Raw genomic sequence first — 25,930 nt, 5'->3', positions numbered from 1 at the left:
CTAAAACAACCCGCCCGTTTTTTTGTAAAAGAAATATAATAATTATCTAGTGATCTCATAATCACTAACCACCTAAACACAATCACACCAAACAGCGGAATTAACCAAACATTAAACCAATATCTAGTAACCAATATATCAATAACAGTAATAATTCAACCAATAGTCATAAAACATTAAACCAGGAACCTAGCAACATTCTAATGACTCAACTCTAGCAACCTAACAGAAGCCATACGACACATCAACGAGCCACTAGAACATCCTCCTCCTCATTGCCATGATTCCACGATTACATTTTGCCTTTATCTGCACCACAAACAGAAATTGAGAAAATTCCCACATCTACCAGACTATACACACAAGCAACTGAGATTCTAATGTTAGACAAACAACAAAAAAACACAAACAATCCAGGAAAACAAGTATCAGCCGTTGTTGAAAAGGTTTGGTGGCGATCGACACCACCTCTTGGTGTCGACCGACACCCCTCCTCGACCCGGAAACCCTCGATCTGACATGCACCAAGTCTCCGCGCCGTCATCACCTTGGTGTTGATTGACACTGACTTCGTAGACACGTTCTGCTCGAAGCCGAAAGTCGTAGGTCCCCTTTCCAATCCTCCAAATTGTCCAAAACTCACCCAAAAATCCTCGAAACTCATGGGAACCCATAACCAACCAAAAGCATACAAGAAAACAACACAAACAGCCACAAAACAAGCAAAACAAAGGATTCTCAGAGTTAGATCAGCCATGGTCATGCACTCACCTCTTTTGTAGAAAGTTCCTAGCACAAGATCTTCACTCCACAGCAAAAGATCTCCAAGGAAAAACACCAAAACTCCCAAAATCTCTCAAAACTCTTTTCTCTCTTCTAACTCTCTAAAAACGACAAAGAACGGCTATCCCCAAACCCTCAAGTCGACTTCCAACTTTTAATATGTCGGTTAGGGATTTCAATTGAACCAAACCGAACCAAATCGACAAATTTAAATCAACCCAGTCGAACTGGAAATTGATGGCGTCGATCGACACTAGCAAGGGTGTCGATCGACACTCTCCCCAAAAACTTCTAATTTGGTTCGTGGATGTTACAAGGTGGTCTTTGGGTTTGATTAGCAATAAATAAATCAGAATTAAAACTCTAGTTTGGTTTAAGGATGTAATATTTGCATTGGTTAAGCTAGTATTTGTATTTGTTAAGCTTATTTGGTTGAATATTTTGTTTGAATTTTTTTGTTCATATAGGATAAGAGTCATAAGAGATAATACTATCCAAAGTATTTGTGAAAGATATCAACGACACAAATACAGTGATATTTTTGAGAATTTTTTTAGTTTTATTTTAAAGTTTTTATCGTAAACACTAAAACAAAGTGAAAGTGAATTTACAAGAGTAAGTTCAGTTTTAAGGAATGATGATACTTCAATGAATAATATCAACAGCAATATTTTGAAGAAAATATAATAAAATGAAAAATATAGTCATCAATTGTGTTCAAGATCTGATGATCATAAAACCCACTTATAGATTTTATATTCTCTTCCCACTTGAAGCTCCGAAATCTTTGTTCGCCAAGGTCTTTAAAATAGGTACTATCAGAATTCGAGTCCAATGGATCCAATTAGGCCATACTCTCCACCGTATGATTGGAGGAGTATTGTCTCAACTTGCTCTCTGGTAAATAAAAGGCTTATTAAAATAGTAGGTTCCAGAAAATCCATTTTTATATGGACTGATCCTTGGATTCCGGCTCAATACCCGAGACGAGTCTTAAGTAAGGGTCCGCTTAAGGAACCTTATCTCCAAATGTTTCACCTCATTGATCGTCAGACGAATACATGGCGTATGGATAAGCTCATTGAGCAGTTTGACTCAGCGGATGTCGCTCTGAAAGCGGCTTTACCCTTAGGAAGCTTACTGCTGGAACATTCTCTATGTTGGCATTTTACGAAAACTGGGAAGTATACTGTTAAGTCCGGGTACCATACGGCACGCATCCAACTGTCAAACGGGCATGCCCGCGCCTGAACGGACTGACTGTGATGGTCTCGAATTTTTTAGTGATCCGCCGCGGACAGGTCCGCCACGGGTGGCGGGTGACGTATCACTGCCCATGCCCGCCCCGCTTAGCTTTGCGGATTAACAGGCATGCCCGCGGGCATCTTCTTCTTCTTCTCCTCAGTTGTAGAGTGCCATCTTCTCTCATCAGTTGTTCTTTTCATTCTTTATCTGTTAACCTATTAATAACACTTGAGAGAACATGAGAGTCTAAGAGCATGAGAAAACTAGTTCAATACAAAAAAAACTAAGAGTCTAAGAGCAAACGTTAATAATTCACTTCATATCACAAATTCACAATTGTCCTTCGTTGCTGATATATGTGTGATGTGTATATATAGCTTCAATTACTGAATACAAAGCAGACCAGCTCAAACGAGCAATGGCAATCCTGGTCCATATGTGGGTATATATGTTGTCAATTCATTAATAAAAGACCCAGTTCCATGAATTAGTTCACAACTCTTTGGATTCAAAGAGAAACATGAGAACATTAACAGAATATTGTGTGTGTAAACCTTCTTCCATTCTCTTATGTTCCATGTAAAGGTCTTTAAGCAGCACAACCTAGGCTTATCCCATCTCTGTTTACATAGAAGAAGCAAAATAAGGAAACAAAACAGAAAAATCTAGCTAGAGAAATACCTTTAGCTTTCTCGCCGCAATAGATACTAGAAGCTTGGTAAGAGTAATAGCTGGACTCCATTGGTCTTCCAAGATATCCAAGCATATTGTCCCGCTTTGACTACTAATATTTGGGTGCCTATGGGTTTGATTAACATGAATAATCAACAAAGATAAACCTTTAATTAGAACACATTGCATCCACATTAGTAGTGTTAGTGACCCTTTAACACAACTTTACGATAGATATTCCTGACCACAAATAGGAAATTATCAGAAAAAGACACTTCCTTTCACAGACTCAAAGATCAAAGCTAAAATCTTACAAAAACTGAAACACGAGTCATCATCTTCTTACCAAACTTTGGTTGAAAATCGCATCTTGGAGGCTCAAATGGATACCCTTCTGCAATAAAAAAAATAAAAAATAAAAAAACAGATCGATTATCAGAACAGAACAAAAATCAAACACCCATATATAGTAATTTAGTAAAAACTTTTCCACCACAAACACACACACACGCCAAAAAAGGGAGATTAGTACAACAAATTGTCAAACCTGATGAAGAAAAGAACCCACTAGTCTTCTCTTGCCATTGTTGTGAGATTAGAGAACCTTCTTTTGGTTCTGAAAAAAAAAACAACAACACATAAGCGTTATCATCTGTGTAATTAGTTTCATAATTTTTTGGCTTGCAACGATTTAGACTCATGGTGGCAATTCACGTCAATTGATATGCCATCTCTCTATCATTGATTTATTTCGTACCGTTTTCACTCAAATTCATAAGAAAAATCTCCCAATTCATGGAGAATTCAAGATGAATTGACACTGATTGGAAGAACCGGAGAAGACAAAAGATTCATCAGACCACCCACAAACCCGCGGTCGCAATCGGACATAAACCACCTGACCCGCAAACCAAACGGGTCGAGTCCACGAAACCCGATCTTTTTTGGGCATTAATTTAAAGGCCCAAGCCCACCCCACTAAGTGACATATCGGGCATAGCCCGCGGGCTTTAGGCCCGTTTGACATCCCTAGGCACGCATGGTAGCTCTTAGGCATTTACAAGTTTTTGGTTGTGGTCCTGAGAATACCCCTCTCCTTGCCAGCATTTTTGGAAGGTCAAATGTCCACCAAAAGTTTAACATTTTATGTTGCAAGTTTTGTCAGGTTCTATTTTGGTATCGACAAATCTGCGACGGCGGGATATTACTTGTGATTTGCATTATGCAAGGTGTGGTGCTAAAGAGGTAACCGTTAACCATGCCATTTTTGTTTGTTTACCTGCTCGGCAGGTATGGGCTTTATCTCAGGTACCATTGGGTTCAATCTCCTTTCCAACGGATTCCGTGTATGCAAATATGGATCTTTTTTTTGGACCTAAGAATCTTGGTTCACAGGTTTCAGCTTTTTCCTGGATTATGTGGTATATTTGGAAAGTGAGAAATCCACAAGTTTTCGAGAATGAGGTCGAACGGCCTGATGAGGTTGTTTGAATTGCCGAAGGTGAGGCGATAACCTGGCAACAGGCTCAAGGGGAGGGTGATGTTGAGGATCTCCCCTCAACCCCACAAGCTCATATCCCTCGTTTGCTGGGGGGATCCCTTCCCACTAGTGTCTCTGGTTATCGGTGTTTTGTAGATGGATTTTGGAAAGCAGGTGACACGTTTACGGGTGCACGATGGTTATGTTCGCGTGCTCATGATTCGTTGCCGACTGGTGCTACCAATTTCTGAGTAGCCTCTCCTTTTGGCATGCTGAAGTAGAAGCTTTCATTTGGACTATGCGGTGCATGATCGGGCATGACTACCGCGACGTGGCATTTTTCACAGACTGTTCAAGATTGGTGAAGATGGTGTCTTCTCCTTCAGACTGGCCGGCTTTCTCGACATATCTCGACAGAAATCAACATCGACAAAGAGGAGTTTTTTTTTCTTTTTTCTTTTCGCCAAATAACTTATATTCATTTCAAATCATTCAACAGCAAAAGCAGTAATGTCAGTGAAGGGTTTACAGAGGCAGAAATGAAAATTCCATACAAAGGAACCTTGCTAAGGTGGTCTGCAACAATATTGCAAGATCTATTAACATAACATACTGAATGAGATAAATTTTTTTGCCTCCAATAGTGAATGTCCTTTGTTAAATTGTCAATCTCCCATCGCGCATGAGTACCATTGATAGTCTTGATTAAGATTTCACAGTCTCCTTCAAAAATTACCGATGTGTATCCCCGAATCCATGTTTGTTGTATAGCTGCTAATAAGGCTTTGGTTTCTGCTATTAACAGAGATGAAACTTTACCCATATCAATTGATCCCCAAGCTTTCCAATCACCTTGATGATCCCGAATGATCCAACCTGCTTGGGCACTTGAAGTTTGTGGATCGTAACTTGCATCAAAGTTACATTTAACCCACTATCTTGTTGGTGGAGTCCAATGTATGTCTTGTAGCTGATCTATCCGTTGCGTGGATAATAGAGGACGTTGTGAGTTTTGTAAGATACACCATTCTGATACTTCCGCTTTAGCTTTCATAACGATTCTTGACGGGCTTTCCCAAAATTTATTGAATACCCAGTTGTTCCTTGCTTTCCAGATTCTCCATATGACCCAAAAAGGTTCAAGCTGTATGTAACGCCCCCGAACCGTACTATGACCACTAAGGCCATCGGACAGCCACGGGACGCCACTTGTGGAATTGCACCAAGGTGATCCGGTCGAGGGACGGAAGCTGCAGACATCCCGACCGGTCCTCCCTAGCACAGTCCCACCCGCAGCCGAGGTTACTTAGGCTTTGCAACCCTCGCGGCCTGGTGCGTTGTGTTAGCCCGGACTAGGCCGAGTATCAGTTGCAACTTGCCATGCTTTCCTGACAACCGTATATATATCACTTTAATAAGATACTTCATCGAAAATAAATCATTAAAGTAATATATATAAAGATAGTCGGAAAACTTTACACTTATTCTTTTAAGAAAATATAGGGTTTTACAAGAAACACAAGAAAACCCTATCCGGTACCCTAACGTTTGCTCCGGCTCTAGACTCACTTAGGTTTCCCTGCAAAACCACAACAAATGAGACATGAGTAATCTAAGATTACTCAGTGAGTCTGGGTACCCCCTTCTATCCTAAACAGGATATTACTCCCCTAAAACGACTACCCCGGCAATCCCAAGAAGCTAGCAAGCCACAACAACTAGCAAATAACATCAAAGCAACGCAACAAAAGCTTAGCGGAAGCAAATCAAACAATCAACATGCAAGAGAGTTAGATCAACGCGACTCGACTCGACGCTCTAAAATCCTCTACACGACTCGCAAGGACAACTAGGATAAACAAGGAACTCTTGAACTACCCTAACTCCTTGACCGAATAACCAAACAAGACGTCTAGAGTACAACAAGGATCGCTTGAAATACCCTAAACTCTTTAACAACATGCAACACGCAACATGTAAAGAACGACTAGACATAAACAAGGGACACTTGATTACTCTAGACTTTTTTACTCCTAGGGCCCTTCGATAATCTGTTCCGTTCCAATCCTTCCCATGCCGAGACCACAAAGTTCTCCGGCATGAACCCACCTTTAGCTACATCGTCATGTAGCGGTTACGCTGGTAGCTAGCCAGCCGTAACAATGTCCCCCGCGTGAGTGGTCGTCGGGAACTCACGCGTGACAAACGCTTATGGAACCAGAATTATCGACACATTACACTAGCTACGACTCAAGAAACACATTCAAGAGACTAGCTAAAATAAAACACCACCTCCATTCAAGCAACGATTCATCAAGCACGCATGCAAGAAATCGAACAAGACAAAACATGCAATAATCACACAAGAAGTGAGATAGGAAATCAAGCAACTTAGGATTATTGTATACGCATACAAACAATCAAACAAGAAAACCCAACATGTAATAATCAACAAGAAGCAAGATAATAAATCAAGCAACTTAAGATTATTCTACATGCATGCAAACAACATAATCGACTTAAGCAAAACAAATGCAACAAGTCTTATTATGCATGCAACCAAATAAGATTTAAACCGTTTAAATCTTTAGTCCAATTTACACATGCAAGGCCATTCGATTTAACTCATTAAATCCGTAGGCTCATTTAACATGCTATTAATCCATCCGACTTTTATGCAATAAAAATTGCTAACAAACTTCAACTCCCAATTCGCATGCAATAGCCTTGTCCAAATTTTAAGTAAGTCCAATTTACTTAAATGCATCCAAATTCTTCTTTAACCAAGTATTCAGTGAGTCCCAATTATTTTGCATGCAACTAATTCATTTTCGCATGATGATTCTAGCAAGAATCCTATCATGTTCGCATGCAACCTACTCAATCGCAACTACATGTACTACATGCACTACCTCAGACTCACCTCTTGCGCAATCGTCGATGATACTCGGACTTCACAGCACCACCCGATCAGACCACTCGCTCCTACTCCGCGTCAACTGCTTCTCGCTACGTCGGTCACAACCCGTTCTTTTCCCCAATGATCGTCGGCACAACCGTCGGCCTTTCTCAGCGTTTTCTAAGCGTACGCGTCGATCACTTCTCCTCTCGATCTCCTTCTTGATCACTCTTGATCTTTCTCGATCAAACTCTCTTGATTCCTCTCGGTTTTAGGTGAAAACAAGAGAACTTATGAACTTAAGAAAATTTGGGAAATGAGAGAATGTAATCCCACATCCCCTATTTATAAGCTCAACTCTCCTCTCTTCCCCTTAGTGCTTCTTGACAAAGACAAATGGCATCCTCTTTGGCTGCATGTTGGGCATGTAGCTCCTCCACCAATGGCAGCTCACCACTTAAGCTACTAATTCTCCTTGTATTAGTGCATGTAAATCTCCCCATTAGTGCATGTAATACCTTCTTATTAGTGCATGTGGGTTAAGTGAGCTTAATCCCAAGCTTTCAACCAATTGAATTTCGCCACTCCACTAATCTCCTTGGATTAAGCTAATCCCCCTACTATCTCTTCTTAATCACCTTGAATTTTTAATTCCCCACTAATTCTTCCTTGATTATTTTAATTCTCCACTTTCCTCAATTTTTATTGGTCAAAATTTTTGAGGAAACACCAATTTTTCCCAAAATATTTGATCCTTCGTCCGGCACCTTCGAAGTTCTCTCCGGCACTTCTCGACTCGGTCAGATCATTTTCTCGACCGTTCGGACGTTCTGCTCGGTACGTTCGGCAGTCTATCGGACAATTCGGACCGTACGCCTCGGCGATACGTCTCGGGCAACTTTGACTATACGTCTCGGATATCTCGACACTCTCTCGAGTCATCGGCAGTTTCCCTCGAGCTCTCGACAATTTTTCTCGGGTACTCGGCATATCCCTCGAGTCTCGACAATTTTCTCGAGTACTCGGCAACTCCCTCGAGTATCGACAATTTCTCGAGTACTCGGCATCTCCCTCGAGTCTCGACAATTTTCTCGAGTACTCGGTAACTCCCTCGAGTCTCGACAATTTTCTCGATCTTCTCGACCACTTGTCTTAGTAAATACTTAGGGTCTCGACCGTGCGTCCGGTACTTCGGTCTTGGCTCGGCCATTCTTCGACTTACACGTATTTCTCCGGACTTCCTTGGGCCATTCACCTTTATTTCCCTTCTTCTTCTTTCTTAGGTCTTTTCCGTCCCATTTCTTCGACCTTTTTTGTTTAAAATTTCTATTCTTGGTGAGGGTCATTACATTCTCCTCCCCTTATAAGAATTCGTCCCCGAATTCTCACGCCTTCTCCTTCTTTTTGGTTAATGTCAATATTCCTTGATACGGATGTCATTGCTTTGTGTTCACTATCACTTCAACATCTTTACGAATCTTCCTTTGGCTGCTTCCTCGCATCGCCTCGCTTCTCCAGTTATACCACCGTTTCTCTTAAACACCCGAACATTTGTGGTTGATGCTTTTTGGTAAGCTTCTTCATCTCCAGCATTCCCTTGGCTCCTCTTAATTTTTATGTCCTCCAATACTAAGGCTTTTGCCTTGTTGCTTCATGACTTGCCCACTACGTGGACTTCTTAGTTCAATACTTCTCTTTCTTCAGCTTGTTCCTGACTCTTTTCTTTTCTCCAACGTTTTAATACTTCCTCGTACAACTCCGTACTCTCTTTAATTTATGAATCACCGTGCTTTGCTCCTTTGGTTCCCCCCAGTTTTTCAACCTCGATCTTCTTTCTCCAATTCTTTTAACTTCATCTTCCTTAGGACTTTTAACTCCTCCAACGCTTTTAGCTTCACGCTCTATTGGTTTTCAACTTTTCCCAATGCCCTTGGCTCCATAAAACCTCTCCCTAGGTTACTCTGAGCCCCACTACGAACTTCTTCATCAACTCCCATACTTTTGAAATTTGGTTCGATAACCTTGCCCATACCTTGCCCCTTAGCATAGAAATGCTGTTTCTCTTGCCGCCCATTAGTTTCTTGCTCCCTCTTTGTCTATTCATAGACTCTTCTTTTCACGCATTATCTTTTTGCGTCCTCCTTGTCCACTCCTTGGACCATGCACTATTTCTCTTGCACTTTCTGGGTCATGTTCACTTCGACCCCTTTAGTTTCGCCATTGTCAATCGATTCTGCACTATTCTTTCTTCCTCGAATTTCTTTGCATTCGCCGCAACCTTTCTTATCATTTCTATTCTCCTTTTCGCATCATTATTCCAAACTGGCTGCTCTGCTTCCGCTGAACACCCCCTTGGACATCTTCTCTTTTGTCTGATCGCGCTTAGTGGTGTCTTACGTGAATCCTCATCGATTGCGTGCAAGTTAATCATGCAAATGCTTATGCAATATATTAACTATGCAAACCTATAAAACTCAAGCAACAATCAAAGCAAGTAATAAAACAAGCAAGGATTAGCAAGAAGTTTTAAACAACAAAACCAACATCACCAACAACATTACGGCTAGAGAACATAGGGTACTTTTTACAAACCGATTGAAAAAGCTACACAAGTTCTACACCATCCTAGCCGATGATACTAAGGGTTCGGATCCTAGACAACAACAACAAGGTTAAGTCTAGAAACAACAAAAGAAACTATCCGACCCTTACATATAAACCCCCAAAAAAAAACTTCCCTTACACCCCAGTATCCTACTGGTTCCTGAGCCTAGTACACGCTTCGCACGTGCATACCCACTCCCTGGCTGGCTTATCAGGTGGCGGTTCGGCGGGAGACTCGGTTGAGGTAGTGGCAGCAGACAACGAGATTCCAGCTTGATTCGTCGGGCTCACTTCAACTCCTTCGGTTCGACCTATCGGGTTCTTTCCCGTTCCTTCGAATGAATTGGTCGAGTTCATTCTCTCTCGCACCATCCGGTATGGACATTCATGAACATAATGTCCTCTTCCACCACACACGGTACATACCATAAACTCCGGGTCCGGAAAGTGTTGAGGTCTCGTCCTCCAACAATGATTGTTCGGATGCCCCGGCTCCCCACACGCCTCGCATCTCCTCCAATATCTCATGCGATTCGGGTTTGGGCAGCGATAGGCAAAGTGCCCTCGCTCTCCGCACCATTCACAGTTCTCGTCCGTCGGGTCACACATGCGTCTCAACGCCGGCCTCCAGCAATGTCTTGTCCAATGCCCCACGCCTTCACACCACTCGCAATAGGGCGTGTTCTTCATGTGAACTTGGTTCGGGTACACCACCCTCTTCCTGGCAGTGGCTCGCACTCTCAGCCTGCCTCTTGGTTGGAACGTTATGGAGTGCATCTCCAACTCCCCTTTCGCCTGCAACTCTTGGTAATACTCCCTTGTTCTCTTCAAACTTGAACTACTTTCTCCAATTTCCATCCTTAGTTGCTCTCGGTTCTTCCTTCTCAGCTCATACGCCTTAGCGAGCATTTCCAAATCCACGTCAATTGGTTCCTCTTCTTGCTCCTCCTCTTGTCCCGGCAACACCATTTGCAACAGTACAGCTCTAATGGGACTATTGCGCCTTGGCACAATCTGATTCTGCTCCGCCTGACTTGGTACGTGTTGGTCCGGCATTAGGAGGTCTGGCTCTCCTCGGTCTCGTGCAACTTGACTCGATTCCCCTTGTTCTCTCACGACTTGGCTCGAACTGGCCCATCGCCTCACATTCTCTCTCGGCTCCGTACTAGCCTCAATTTCTCGGTCTTGGTCTCTCCTTGGTTCCACTATAAAAGTCGGAATCCCCTCATCGTCACTTGACACAAGATCGATCACCTCTACTTCCCTGATCCGCTTCTCAGTCTTAGAGTCTCCATCAGTCGGATTCTCTTCTCCATTGGCTTCCGGTACCATGACTTCCCCGTCACCCTCACTTACTCGCTCCGGTGAGCGCATCTCATGTAACATAAGTTGGATCCTCATAAGCGTCTCGGGTCTCTCCTCCGTAGACTGCTCCGTACCGCTAGTGCCTCCGGTCTCGGGTACCACTCCCATATTACTAGCATTGCCTCCTTCCTCCGGCACATACACATCGGTCAAGAAATTAAGAATCTTCTCGACTGTCTCCGAGTACTCCCTCAAGTGTTCCTCGGGACTAACATCGTCGGACTGATCTTCCACAAGATCTAACAGCAACCTTTGTAATCGTTCGGCGAGCTCCACCTCCGCCTCTCCATGATCTCCAACAGGTAGAGTTTCGAACTTGCCTTGCGCGTCCATTCGAACTTGAAGACGGCTCGGCTCACCAATCTCCAACACAATAGTCTGATCATCTTGATCGGCTTCTACCTCCTCTATCTCATCTAAACACTCGGATGGATCGGTCTCAATCGACCAGTTGGTGTCGTCCGCGTCGAACACTCCATCCTCATCCCAGTCATTCGAATCACTCGGTTCTCGGCCACTTTCTGATTCTGTCGACAAATACCCATTGTGATGCCCATAATCCTCATGTCTCGGCCCCTCATCCCCTGAACCATCCCCGCAACCTGAATCACCTGAATACATCTAAAACCCACAAGAAACAAGGTTAGATGCTTAATTCATTCTAAGGTTCCACTTAGACTAGTCAAGCAAACGGTCCGGATAAAATTACATGCTCTTGCGACACATTACTCGATAAAACATTGAAATGCACAAGTGCTCGCGGGTTTGAAAACACCGCTCTAATACCACCGTTGTAACGCCCCCGAACCGTACTATGACCACTAAGGCCATCGGACAGCCACGGGACGCCACTTGTGGAATTGCACCAAGGTGATCCGGTCGAGGGACGGAAGCTGCAGACTTTCCGACCGGTCCTCCCTAGCACAGTCCCACCCGCAGCCGAGGTTACTTAGGCTTTGCAACCCTCGCGTCCTGGTGCGTTGTGTTAGCCCGGACTAGGCCGAGTATCAGTTGCAACTTGCCATGCTTTCCTGAAAACCGTATATATATCACTTTAATAAGATACTTCATCGAAAATAAATCATTAAAGTAATATATATAAAGATAGTCGGAAAACTTTACACTTATTCTTTTAAGAAAATATAGGGTTTTACAAGAAACACAAGAAAACCCTATCCGGTACCCTAACGTTTGCTCCGGCTCTAGACTCACTTAGGTTTCCCTGCAAAACCACAACAAATGAGACATGAGTAATCTAAGATTACTCAGTGAGTCTGGGTACCCCCTTCTATCCTAAACAGGATATTACTCCCCCAAACCGACTACCCCGGCAATCCCAAGAAGCTAGCAAGCCACAACAACTAGCAAATAACATCAAAGCAACGCAGCAAAAGCTTAGCGGAAGCAAATCAAACAATCAACATGCAAGAGAGGTTAGATCAACGCGACTCGACTCGACGCTCTAAATCCTCTACACGACTCGCAAGGACAACTAGGATAAACAAGGAACTCTTGAACTACCCTAACTCCTTGACCGAATAACCAAACAAGACGTCTAGAGTACAACAAGGATCGCTTGAAATACCCTAAACTCTTTAACAACACGCAACACGCAACATGTAAAGACGACTAGACATAAACAAGGGACACTTGATTACTCTAGACTCTTTACTCCTAGGGCCCTTCGATAATCTGTTCCGTTCCAATCCTTCCCATGCCGAGACCACAAAGTTCTCCGGCACGAACCCACCTTTAGCTACATCGTCATGTAGCGGTTACGCTGGTAGCTAGCCAGCCATAACAATGTCCCCGCGTGAGTGGTCGTCGGGAACTCACGCGTGACAAACGCTTATGGAACCAGAATTATCGACACATTACACTAGCTACGACTCAAGAAACACATTCAAGAGACTAGCTAAAATAAAACACCACCTCCATTCAAGCAACAATTCATCAAGCACGCATGCAAGAAATCGAACAAGAACAAAACATGCAATAATCACACAAGAAGCGAGATAGGAAATCAAGCAAGTTAGGATTATTGTATACGCATACAAACAATCAAACAAGAAAACCCAACATGTAATAATCAACAAGAAGCAAGATAATAAATCAAGCAACTTAAGATTATTCTACATGCATGCAAACAACATAATCGACTTAAGCAAAACAAATGCAACAAGTCTTATTATGCATGCAACCAAATAAGATTTAACCGTTTAAATCTTTAGTCCAATTTACACATGCAAGGCCATTCGATTTAACTCATTAAATCTGTAGGTTCATTTAACATGCTATTAATCCCATCCGACTTTTATGCAATAAAAATTGCTAACAAACTTCAACTCCCAATTCGCATGCAATAGCCTTGTCCAAATTTTAAGTAAGTCCAATTTACTTAAATGCATCCAAATTCTTCTTTAACCAAGTATTGAGTGAGTCTCAATTATTTTGCATGCAACTAATTCATTTTCGCATGATGATTCTAGCAAGAATCCTATCATGTTCGCATGCAACCTACTCAATCGCAACTACATGTACTACATGCACTACCTCAGACTCACCTCTTGCGCAATCGTCGATGATACTCGGACTTCACAGCACCACCCGATCATACCACTCGCTCCTACTCCGCGACAACTGCTTCTCGCTACGTCGGTCACAACCCGTTCTTTTCCCCAATGATCGTCGGCACAACTGTCGGCCTTTCTCAGCGTTTTCTAAGCGTACGCGTCGATCACTTCTCCTCTCGATCTCCTTCTTGATCACTCTTGATCTTTCTCGATCAAACTCTCTTGATTCCTCTCGGTTTTAGGTAAAACAAGAGAACTTATGAACTTAAGAAAATTTGGGAAATGAGAGAATGTAATCCCACATCCCCTATTTATAAGCTCAACTCTCCTCTCTTCCCCTTAGTGCTTCTTGACAAATGGCATCCTCTTTGGCTGCATGTTGGGCATGTAGCTCCTTCACCAATGGCAGCTCACCACTTAAGCTACTAATTCTCCTTGTATTAGTGCATGTAAATCTCCCCATTAGTGCATGTAATACCTTCTTATTAGTGCATGTGGGTTAAGTGAGCTTAATCCCAAGCTTTCAACCAATTGAATTTCGCCACTCCACTAATTTCCTTGGATTAAGCTAATCCCCCCCCCACTATATCTTCTTAATTACCTTGAATTTTTAATTCCCCCACTAATTCTTCCTTGATTATTTAATTCTCCACTTTCCTCAATTTTTATTGGTCAAAATTTTTGAGGAAACACCAATTTTTCCCAAAATATTTGATCCTTCGTCCAGCACCTTCGACGTTCTCTCCGGCACTTCTCGACTCGGTCAGATCATTTTCTCGACCGTTCGGACGTTCTGCTCGGTACGTTCGGCAGTCTATCGGGCAATTCGGACCGTACGCCTCGGCGATACGTCTCGGGCAACTTTGACTATACGTCTCGGATATCTCGACACTCTCTCGAGTCATCGGCAGTTTCCCTCGAGCTCTCGACAATTTTCTCGGGTACTCGGCATATCCCTCGAGTCTCGACAATTTTCTCGAGTACTCGGCAACTCCCTCGAGTATCGACAATTTTCTCCAGTACTCGGCATCTCCCTCGAGTCTCGACAATTTTCTCGAGTACTCGGTAACTCCCTCGAGTCTCGACAATTTTCTCGATCTTCTCGACCACTTGTCTTAGTAAATACTTAGGGTCTCGACCGTGCGTCCGGTACTTCGGTCTTGGCTCGGCCATTCTTCGACTTACACGTATTTCTCCGGACTTCCTTGGGCCATTCACCTTTATTTCTCTTCTTCTTCTTTCTTAGGTCTTTTCCGTCCCATTTCTTCGACCTTTTTGTTTAAAATTTCTATTCTTGGTGAGGGTCATTACACTGTATCTCCTGTATTTCCTTTGAACTGGCTAAATCCAGTATGTGCTCAAAATTCCTTTCAAGTTCATCAAATGGATTATGACACTGTTGAATTGAGTTTGATTGCCTCCAGGCTTGAGTAGCATAAGGACAAGTGAACAAAATATGGTTTATGGTTTCTTCTTCCATACGACATTGTGGGCATAAATTATTGATCATCATACCTCTTGTATTAAGACGAGACCGAGTTGCAAGTGCACCAGATAAAGTTTGCCATAGGAAGTGTTTAATTTTTGACAAAACCGGTAATTTCCAAATCATTGTTTTAAGCTCCAACGAACCATGTAGAGCCGGAGGTCGAGGGTTGAGATTATCAGGGTCATGGGTGAGAAACCAGTATCCTGACCGCACAGTGTATATACCATCTGATGTGTAGTGCCAAATTAACTTATCTTCCAATTCAATGACTGATAAATGGATTGAGTGTAAAAATTCATGATCTCGAGGATGAACGGAAGCTTGAATGTGGTCAGTGTTCCAATATCTATGAGAACCACATTTCGAGATGAGAGAGTTTAATTTTGTGTTAGGGTCCACATCCGGTTAAATCATGTCAATGGGTCTTGGTGGATGAGACTCAGTTAGGTTGTCAGTTGCTATATTGATGGTTTCCCCATTTCCAACCAGATACCGTGTTCCCCTCTTTAGCACTTCAATGCCTACTAACATCGACGACCAGCCATATGATTGATTCTTTCTTGGTTTAGCATCTAGAATACTGCCATCTTTAAAGTAACGAGCTTTCATCATGCGAGCAAACAGAGTATTCGGATGATGTATTAATCTCCATGCTTGTTTGGCTAGCAAAGCATCATTGAAATTTTCTAAGTCACGAAATCCCAAACCTCCCTCCTTTTTTGTGTATTGCATTCTCTTCCATGCTATCCATGGTATACCTCGCTTTTTGGAACCTTTCTCCCACCAAAAGTTCATAAGCAGAGAATCAATGTCATGAACTACACTTACAGGTAATTTAAAGCAAGACATTGCATACACAGGCATAGCTAAATCCACTGACTTAATCATGATTTCCTTGCCTGCAGGTGTTAAACATTTAGCACTCCAACTAGATATGCAATTCTTTACTCTGTCAATGATGTTTGTGAACATTTCTGCCTTTTTCCGACCAAACTGTTCAGGTAAACCTAAATATTTGCCACCACCCCCATGATTTGGAATCTGTAGTATAGTCTTTAATCTGTTTAGTGTTGAACCATATACCCGTGAACCGAAAGTAATTACAGATTTTGTCACTATTAATCTGTTGTCCTGAGTAATATTCATACACGTCAAAAACATCCTTCAGGGCCTGACAATTTCGAACATTTGCTTGGCAAAAGAACAGAGAATCATCCACAAATTGTAGGTGAGTGATTGCAGGCACCTCATTTCCAATCTTTATACCTCGGATATCTCCATCAGTTACTCTAGATTTTATCAAGTAACTCAACATGTCTGCACATAGGATAAAGAGGTATGGTGACAAAGGGTCACCTTGTCGAATCCCTCGTTGTGGAGTTATTAGCCCTTGTGGTGATCCATTTATCAACACTTAGAAGTGTACCGACCTAACTGTTCCAATAACCCAGTTTATCAATTTGTCGCAGAAACCAAAACACCTCATTGTTGTTTCCAGAAAGTTCCACTCCACTCTATCGTATGCCTTACTAACATCTGTCTTGACAGCCATGTAAGACTGAGAAACCCTCTTTCGTACTTTTAAAGAGTGCATGAATTCATGTGCGATCATCACATTATCATTGATCACCCTACCTGGAATAAAGGCTGCCTGAGAATCGGAAACTATGCCGTCAAGATGAGGTTTCAGTCGATTCACAAGACACTTTGATATTATTTTGTAGAGAACATTGCACAAAGCAATTGGCCTATAATCGGATAAAGTTTCTGGACTTGTTACTTTCGGTATCATACATATGTTTGTGTGGTTCAGCGAGGGGTTCATGCAAGCTGTTTAGAAGTAGAGTTTAACCTCTTTTATGACATCAGGACCAACTATATCCCAACAATGCTTGTAAAATCTTGCTGTAAACCTATCTAGACCTGGTGCCTTATCATCGCCAATTTGACTCAGAGCTCTGTATATTTCCTCTCCATCAAAGTATCTTGTTAAATCGTCATTAATTGCAGGGGAAACAGTGCTTTGGAAATCTGCAAAGTCTTGTACTGAGACTTCCCGTCTATTACTTGTATAGACCTCTGTGAAAAACTGTTGAGAATGCAAATGTAATTGCACACTCTTTGACACGTTTAGTGCGTACTTCTCCGCATCAGGTTGTGTATGTAAACAGTTTCCCAACCAATTGGCTCATCTGATCTAATCTTTTGTTTACCAAAAAATTAAAAAAAATCTACGTGGCATGTTTTTATTGGGCAAGTGTCTTGTGCTTTATAGGATAAAGGATGCACATATTTAATAAGTGGTTAATGGTTTAGTTAGCTTTAGATTAAGTGTAAAAACAGGAAATTTAATGTAAAAAATGCTTTGAAAATCTAGAATTGCACTTTTTTGAAACAAGAATAAAACTATAGAAAGATACTATTTATGAAACAAAGAGAGTGCTTGAAAAGAACCAAAATATCTAAATTACGAGTATTTTTTACCTAAATATACTCAAAAATAGTTGCAATACATAAAAATATTTAAAATATCCAAAAAATTAAACTTTTAGGCACCTAAATTATTAAGATATTGTTACTATGTGCTTATATTTTGGCATGTTCGGATATCTATTCGGATCGGGTTTGGATTCAGTTTTCGGATCTTGAAATTTAGAATCCGTTCAGATATTTTTAAATTTGGATCATATTTTTAGACTCGGGTTCAGATCGGTTTTTTCAGATTCGGATATTATGTCCAGGCATAAATACATACATAAAGTCTGCGTATTTTAAATAGTTTTTAATGTTTTTTCCAGCAGACTTATATTTATTCTATATGCATTTGATAGACTAACTGAACATCTTCATATTTTCGGTAGAAGTCTATGAAATTTGACATACTAAAATGCATATTTTTGGTAGACTTCTAAAATTTAAGCAACAACTTACATTTTAGTCTACTAAAAATGATAAACATGCATAAAATCTGTGTATTTTTTCAACTGTATGTTTTTCAGTAGACTTATACTTAGTCTACGCATATTTGGAAAACTTGTAAAAAGACTTCATATTTTTAGCAAACTTCTATAAAACCAATCTTCGAGACATATAATTAATAGACTTTCAATATATTTTCATAAAGTCTGCTCATTTTTGGTGGATGTGCAAATTTGTTTTTTGCAAATTTCTAAATTATAATTTGGTAGATTTGTAAAGTAAATTCGGTAGATTTAGCTGCTTTCTAATGTAAAACATACTAGTGATGGATCCGCACATATGTGCAGGGTTTTTTTGAATTTTTTTTTCGTATTTGTGTTTCTCAAACTAATACTTGTTAAGTTTATATATTTGTATTCTATAATTATTGTAGGTTTTTATTAAGTTTAGTAGTAATTTTAATAAAAATGTTTTTAGTGATAGTATTGGGTTAGTTGGTAACGAATACCCACAAAATGGTAATGAGCCTGTAGATTTCAATTTAATTGGGCTGTAATTTTGTTGAAAATATTATATTTCTGATTTGTGAATAAATTTTTGTAATAAAATATAAAAAAATAACGGAAATGAAACGAAAGGACAAAAAAATTGGTTCTCCTCTCCGACTCAATTTCACTAGCCCTGGGCATTCGGGTCCGATCGGATTCGGGTTCGGATGTTCGGGTTATTGGATTTTTGGATGTAGAGATATAAAATCCGATCGGGGTATTTTATAATATCGGGTCGGGTTCGGGTAATTTGGCTTCGGGTTCGGGTAATTTCGGGTTACCCGAATTCATTAAAAAAAATTTATATATCTTTCTTCTTCTCTCGTGAAAAAAAAAAAAAAAATTACTTTCTACCTCTCTCTTCTTGTCTCCTTCTTCTTCATCTCTCTTTTTTTCAACCAAAAACCCTAGTTTTGTTTATTCATGGCCACCACTTCAAGAATCAAATCCTTCAAATTCTCTACTAAATCTAACAATATCTATAGCAAATTATATTATATGATTCATATTTATCTTCTAACCTCACTCACTCCTCAAACCCCACAAAGTATCACTTTTTTTTTGTTTTCTTTTGTAGATTTGCTTGTCATGTTTCTAGTAAAATTGGTCTGGGTATTGAAAAAAAATAAAATTCTGAATTTTGTTGATTGAGAAAGAAAAAATAAGTCAATTTTAGAATATATATATAAATACTTAATGTTTTTATATTATGACAGAATAATCAAGGTGGCAAAATGGTTTATGATACATCAATTAATATCTAAGGTACTGGATTCAAACCTTCTTAGATTCATTTTTGTATTTATTTCGGGTTGATTCGGATCTACTTCGGATATTGGGTAATACCCAAACCCGATCAGATATCCGAATTTCAAGAAAACTAAATCCGATCGGGTATTTAATACCATCCAAATCCAAACCGAACTGCCCATTTCGGGTCAGATTCAGGTTTTGGATTTGGTTAAAATACCCAAGCCTAAATTTCACAACGGAACAAATACGATTGCAGCTGAATCTAAATCGATACTCTCATTTTCCTTAAATCCAGATACTTAATCAATATCTTTTCGTGGTTAGAGAATTGATTCTCTGAACGGGTAAGTTAAGAGTTGGAATCGTCTTTTCAATTTCGTTTAACAATTGAATTTGTTGTTTGCCTTGGAACCTTAGATTTTATTAATCGTTTTAAAAAAACTTAATTTGACTACAAAGAGAAACCCTGTTCGCCCTAGCCGCTCTCTCTGGCACAACCAACAAGGTTCCTCCTCCCGGCGGCGTCGAGCCAGATCGGCGCCGCTGGGCCACTTCTCCTTCATCATCGTCTCCCTCTCTGCTACCATCTATGTTACTGGACTGATTTCGAACTTATCGGAGGTTCATCGAGTTCTCAAGCTAATCCGACCATGCTTCAGCTTCAGCCTCTCTCCCCCTTCTCTGCTCAAACGGTGGGTCTTCTCGGCGAGGTGATTCTCTCGAAAACCCAGCCTTTCATTGACAAATCTGAGACTTTTTGTCTCCCTGTTTGTCTTGCCTTCCGTAATCTATTGCCGGCTCCCCTTTAAGGCAACATTTACATCTCCCTCCTTGGATTCTTCGTATCACCCACCAAGTGTTTCTACTTGGCTGCGTTTGGAAGGGAGCTCTGTGCTGCCGCCGGAACTGAGCATGATATTGACGGTTATAGTTTCAACCCTGGCGAACCTTTATCTCCCTTATGCATCTCTGGTCTTGCTAGTTTGTGTACCGGATCTACTATGCTCCAATCCGCCGCCTTGTCCGATGAAGACTGCCTTCACAAACCAGACCAAAGTGCAATTCTCCAACCCTGCTACTGGACAGAGTCATTCTGATTCTTGCCTCCAATGCAGCTCCGTACCCAACCCACCGCAGTCCTATCGATCCAGGTGTGAACTCAATTCTCATGTACGAATCCTGGTAGATAGAGTGTCTCGGATAGAGTATGATACATGCCTGATGTTGAAGCTTCTTCGACCTTACTCAATGTTCTCGAATCCAATCCTACTAGCTTTTCATGTCTCTATTGCAGCTTGCAGCCTTAGTAGATATGTAAAAGCCTACTTAGGTTGGTTAGATAATTACCTTTGTCAAGATCAGTTGGACCGTTTGTATCAAAAGCTCACCAATATCCCCAGATTTACCTTCACGACTTACCCTTGATCCTAACCTAGTACCTATCTTAATGATCCAGGGCAAAGCTGACTGCAGGCTTTGTGTGGGATTCCTTAACCTCCATGGCTTTGAGCTTCATGAGAGGGAGGACCCACCTGTTTTGCTACAGCTTTGCTTTCTTTTTCCTAGGTGCAATTCATAGACCTATCCCACCTTTTAATCTCCATCAACCACTCTTAAGATGTAACCTCGCTTTTGCTTTATTTTGGCATTGTAATACTGACTACATACCTTGTGTGGGATTCCTTAACTGCGAGGGAGGACCTACCTGGTTTGTTCCGGCATTGCATATATCTTCTATGAGTACCAGCTTGTGCCCAGCCACTGTGCAGAGAATTGAGCCAGAAAATGTAACAACTTTGGATCAAATAAGTTTGATCTTTCTTCTGTTGGCGAGAACCCCTTCCCACCCCCACCCCCCCCCCCCCCCCCCCCTGAGTACCAAATTTGTAAACGCTCCCCTGCATATATTGCAAGAGCCAATATTGATCACATGCTGATCGAGGAAGTTGCGAAGTGTATCTTCATGTGCGACTCCACCATGGTCCCAACAGATTCTTCAAGCATTGCTAGTCTCTCAAAGTCTTGCACCCCCTTGGATAACTCATGGAACCAATATCTTTATAAGCTTTGTAACCTTTTTATGCTTTGTAATCCTTTAATTTCTCCTCTGTATGAACTCTCCTTAGTGAGGATTTAAGTTGAATGGAAGTTGTTTGACAAAAAAAATCAATCGTTTTAAATAGATTTTTGGTGTTGGATTTGTATTTTTAAAGATTGTTTTAAACCTGGATTTTGTTGTTTAAGAAGTTTTAAATTTCCTTTTTTGGTTCTAGGAAAGTGGCTTTCCAAACAGTGTTCTTAATATTTCATCAATCAAGTCAAACGATTTCCCTAAGACAAACTCAGATCCACCGTTACAATCATTGCTTTTGGATGTTCTTGGAAATTAGTTTGCTTCATATTCTGTTATAAAAATCTTATGAAATTATAGTGTGTACTTGTCAATTCTTCGTTTTAAATCTGTGTATTATTGACCTTGTTAGGATATAAAACTGTTGAGGACTACGATTAAACAAAAGATAAGTATTGAAATCAATGTTAAGTTTAAACAATTACTTGCTTTTAAGTTTACAAAACACCAATACGATTTTTTTTTTAGGCTGATTCTGTTTTTAAGATTATGATGACTACACTTACAAACTTGCAGTCGAGTAAAGAATACATCATCACTTGATACTTGTAAGTTTTTCAAGTTCCATATTCATCTCAATTTTTTGGCGTTTAAATCTTGTCTAAAATTTTTGATTGTTTATGATTAACAAAGAATAAGTAAAGAAAATAATTTAACTTAAGATTTTTTCAAAAGTATTTGCAAAGTATTTTTGATTTTTTCTAGACAACAAAAGTTTTTAATAGTATGGAAAACAATTTGAAATAAACCCACGGTAGATACAGTAGGTATACTTCAAATAGAAAAAAATCACACTAACTTATTACAGCATAATCTTAACAATACAGATAAATCATATGTCCGTAAAATAATACTTTCAACAACATTCCTTCAAAAAAACATTTCTCTGTAACAGAAACCATACTCCTCTACACCATCTTCGACAGTCTTTTCATCCATTGCAATAATCCTTTTCAAATATTAGAAGTGTTAATAGGTTATATATTCAAAAATACTTAGAAATGTAAAGCTTTAAAATATTTAAATACAAAAAACACTAAAGAAATACTCTTACCTTGATGAACACTTACTAAGCGAGTTATTTCAATTTCTGAAACACTTCTTTGAATACAACATTCATAGTTTCCTTATGAGGGTTTCCGTCTTTATCCACAATCAAAATCTTCAGTTCCATTTTAGAAGTCACTCTTGACACTGCAACATAGAGCTGACCATGTGAAAAACATGGTCTAGGCAAATAGAGTCCACCCAAACATTATAATAGTTTTTGTAAAAATAATAAACTTACTGCCATATCAGCCAAAATCATCTCTAGAGTCTCTCCAATGTATGTGGTATACTGCTTCCACGTATGCAGTATCTTGACTCTTATTTTCCATGTTGTTTTGAAGGCCTTAAGGTAAGAGAGATGAGTGAAACCATCATTGACAACCATATCTTCTACTAAGGTGATTTTCTAATCTTTCTACGTTTGATGTGTGTTTTATGTGTATGGCGTATTCTCTTGTTTATATAGAAATCTTGGTTATGAGTTGTTGCGATTGTGGTAATGATAGAATATTCGGGAAATCAATTCCAGATTTTCAGTTTTGTGTTTTCATTTTATAATTTGTTTGAAGAGATACGGTTGATATTGATTGTTAACAAAAATAGTAACAGTTTTTGTTAACAGTGATATTAGGAATGGTAAGTTTTTAAAATCAATATTGTTTTCATTCGCATAATTTTAGCAAATCAAACTACGATATGGAAATGATTGAATGTGGTGATGATTATAGCAAAAACATTTGAATCGTATCTTCTATTGAAGCAAAGATGTTTGGATTCGCCGTGTTTCGTGCAGAAAATTTGAGGAACAGATATGGCAATTCATTACTATGGCGACGTTTTGTGATGAATGGTAAGTTGTCTAAAACAGTATTGTTTAGTATCCCTGATTTGTTGGAGTTTAGATGACTAACGAATATTATATGGTTGGTATTTTCAAATAATCTGTTTACATTAAATTTTACTCATAAGTTTGAGAGAACTTACTTGTTTGGACATGTATGTAGAATATCAAAGATCCGAATAAGATTATTTCCAAACACTTTGGGTCCGCGTGTTTATACTCAATCAGATTACCTCTTTGTCCTCAATTTTTTTTTCTTTGTTCTTTCCCTTTTTATTTTGTAGGGGCAGTAGATAAAAAAAAAAGGAAAACTCGAGAGGGAGAGATATCTCATTCCGAATGGCGAGAGAGATGGTGAAAAAACTAGCAATGTTTCCAGAATTCTCGTTGGATTAATATGACAATCTCATTAACAAAAATGGACAAAAATGATTTAGGTTTTCTTTTCCTTTCATCAATACTTAAAATAATTTAGGTCAAAAACTAATGGGTTTAAATATTTCTATACATATAATATTTGTGGTAAATATGCTTTCGATTTTACGAATTTTGTAAATCCATTTCATATTTTGGTTTTTTATTTATCAAAATTTAATATTTTCGTTTAAAAGGAAAAGGAAAAAATGAAAGATAGTTTTGGAATTATGAATATCTCTATATTAGTAAAAGAGAAGTACAACTTACACTTCGGACGAAAATGCCCCCGACGTCATTAGCTAGAAACATCTGCAAAAATATCAAAAATGACTTTAGTGTGTGTTGAATCTGGTTTATTTCAAAACAAACCCGAAATTCGCTAATCAGATATACTTGACAAAAGGTAGGCTTTAAATAGGTTTCATACTCTTTAATGGACTACATAAGAAACTAACAAACAATTAGTATTACGTTAGTCGACAACTCTTCAATTTCGAAAACTATAATTTTGGTATTTTAAATTATAGAAGTACAATTAGAACATTTACTACGCAATTTTGAATTATAGAAATATCATTTAGTTACAAAGATATTTTCTTTCAAATTGTACCTAATTTTTTAGTCACCTAATTGATTTAGATATCGTAAATCTCATTAATTACTATCCTAAATTAACAAAGCCCAAAAATATTTCCTTCCAAGATTTAATCGAATTAAATATGGTTAATATTTAAAAAATTAGGAGAATATATCCTAAAATCTACCATAATCGAGTAACAATTATACGTCTCCCTATAAATACATGTTAGTCATCTAGGTTGAATTCATTATACCTCCCACATTTTCTTTGCTTCATTTCTCGATTAAGCTTTATAAGTAGCTGCCATTCTTTTTTTTTCTTTTTTCTTTTTTAAGTTTTTTTAAGCTTTATAAATGGCTGCCATTCGTCCAATAACATAAGCAACACACCAGAAAAAAAACTTGAAAACAATACACCATAAGCTTATGTTAGTAGTTTTTTATGTATCATATTCGTTTTTGTTAGTTTATAAGTTTATATGTTTATATGTGTATGTTTATATGTACGTTTATATGTATTTTTTTATATTAGATTATAACATCATTTTATTTTATGCATAAATTATAGTTAGAAATTGATAAATTCTCATCTTCTTCTTTTTGGACATGTCAATGACATAGAATATCCTGAATGGTACAAATATAAGAATTTATTGTGCTTTATGACACGAAAAACTCAACGGGTAAAAGTGATTATGATTTTTCTAATCAATACAGTTGAATAAGTAATAATCTTGTACCAAAAATCTTACTCATTATCTTTTCGTTCTCAATATCTTTTTTTTTGCTTCAATGTACAAAGTTTTCTAATCACCCTTAATTTATAAAAAGGTGAAAACAAATTAATTGACTACATACACAGATACACTGTTTGAAAATGAAAACGATCAACTACTTTCGGAAACAAAATAACCATCTGAGAGCATGACAATCAATTTGAAAAATACCAAATAACACTTTGCAAAAATTAACTTAAAAATCAAAATAACTTACCAAAATACATGCAGTTGGTTCATAACTCTTTGAATTCAGTAAAGCCAAAGTGATTTTGCTGAATTGATAATGGAATTTAGTGAGAAATGCCACTTTTAAAATTATAGTTATGAGAAATGCCACTTTTAGTTTTTCCTTCTTAGAAATGTCATTTTCTAATTTATACCACAAGAGAAAAAGACGTTTCTATCCTTGAATTAAAGAAGGAAAAATTTTAAAAAAAAATATTCGACAAGTGACGTGCGTTTTAAAACAGAGACAAATTTTGTGGCACTTAATACACACATGATGAACCTCGGGTGGACCAGATGCAACGCCTACAAGATTAGTCCATCCAAAATTTGTCCTTCAATCGCTTAAGTGGACCAGATCCACTTGGTTGGACTCAACTTTTCTACCTGCATGTCTACTGATGCATGTACCGATCTTATTGTGCCTTCAGTGGACCAGATTAAACGCCCGAACATGTTTTTGTCCACCACGTTTATGTCCTTCAGTCTCTTTAGTAGACCAGATCTGTTTTGTTGACACACTTGTCCATCCCAATTATGTCCTTCGCTCGCTTAGTAGACAATATATGATTGGTAGA

At 39.2% G+C, this 25,930-nt stretch overlaps 2 protein-coding genes across 2 annotated transcripts; one reads left to right on the top strand and one right to left on the bottom strand.

Annotated features, from left to right (window-relative positions):
- The first annotated feature begins 3,739 nt into the window (after positions 1 to 3,739).
- LOC147943800 (uncharacterized) lies at positions 3,740 to 4,431 on the top strand. The gene is made up of 4 exons (XM_087512371.1): positions 3,740 to 3,816; positions 3,930 to 3,990; positions 4,096 to 4,182; positions 4,225 to 4,431. Exons 1-4 carry the CDS (start codon positions 3,740 to 3,742, stop codon positions 4,429 to 4,431), a joined length of 432 nt encoding a protein of 143 aa, XP_087368497.1.
- A 10,478-nt stretch (positions 4,432 to 14,909) lies between these two features.
- On the bottom strand, positions 14,910 to 22,896 carry LOC147943799 (uncharacterized). Its single transcript, XM_087512370.1, has 11 exons — positions 22,750 to 22,896; positions 22,559 to 22,668; positions 22,342 to 22,410; positions 20,999 to 21,091; positions 20,678 to 20,762; positions 20,378 to 20,509; positions 16,963 to 17,199; positions 16,541 to 16,761; positions 16,215 to 16,399; positions 15,604 to 16,117; positions 14,910 to 15,456 (listed from the first exon to the last, which is right to left on the bottom strand). The coding sequence occupies exons 1-11, from the start codon at positions 22,894 to 22,896 to the stop codon at positions 14,910 to 14,912; spliced, it is 2,340 nt and encodes a 779-aa protein (XP_087368496.1).
- Positions 22,897 to 25,930: the final 3,034 nt, after the last annotated feature.

The sequence above is a fragment of the Camelina sativa genome, chromosome 5 (genome assembly GCF_030686135.1).
Source record: "Camelina sativa cultivar CO46 ecotype springtype chromosome 5, ASM3068613v1".
Taxonomy (NCBI): Eukaryota; Viridiplantae; Streptophyta; class Magnoliopsida; order Brassicales; family Brassicaceae; genus Camelina; species Camelina sativa.
Note: the sequence above shows the minus strand (reverse complement) of the source record. Positions and strands in the feature narration are given on the sequence as shown.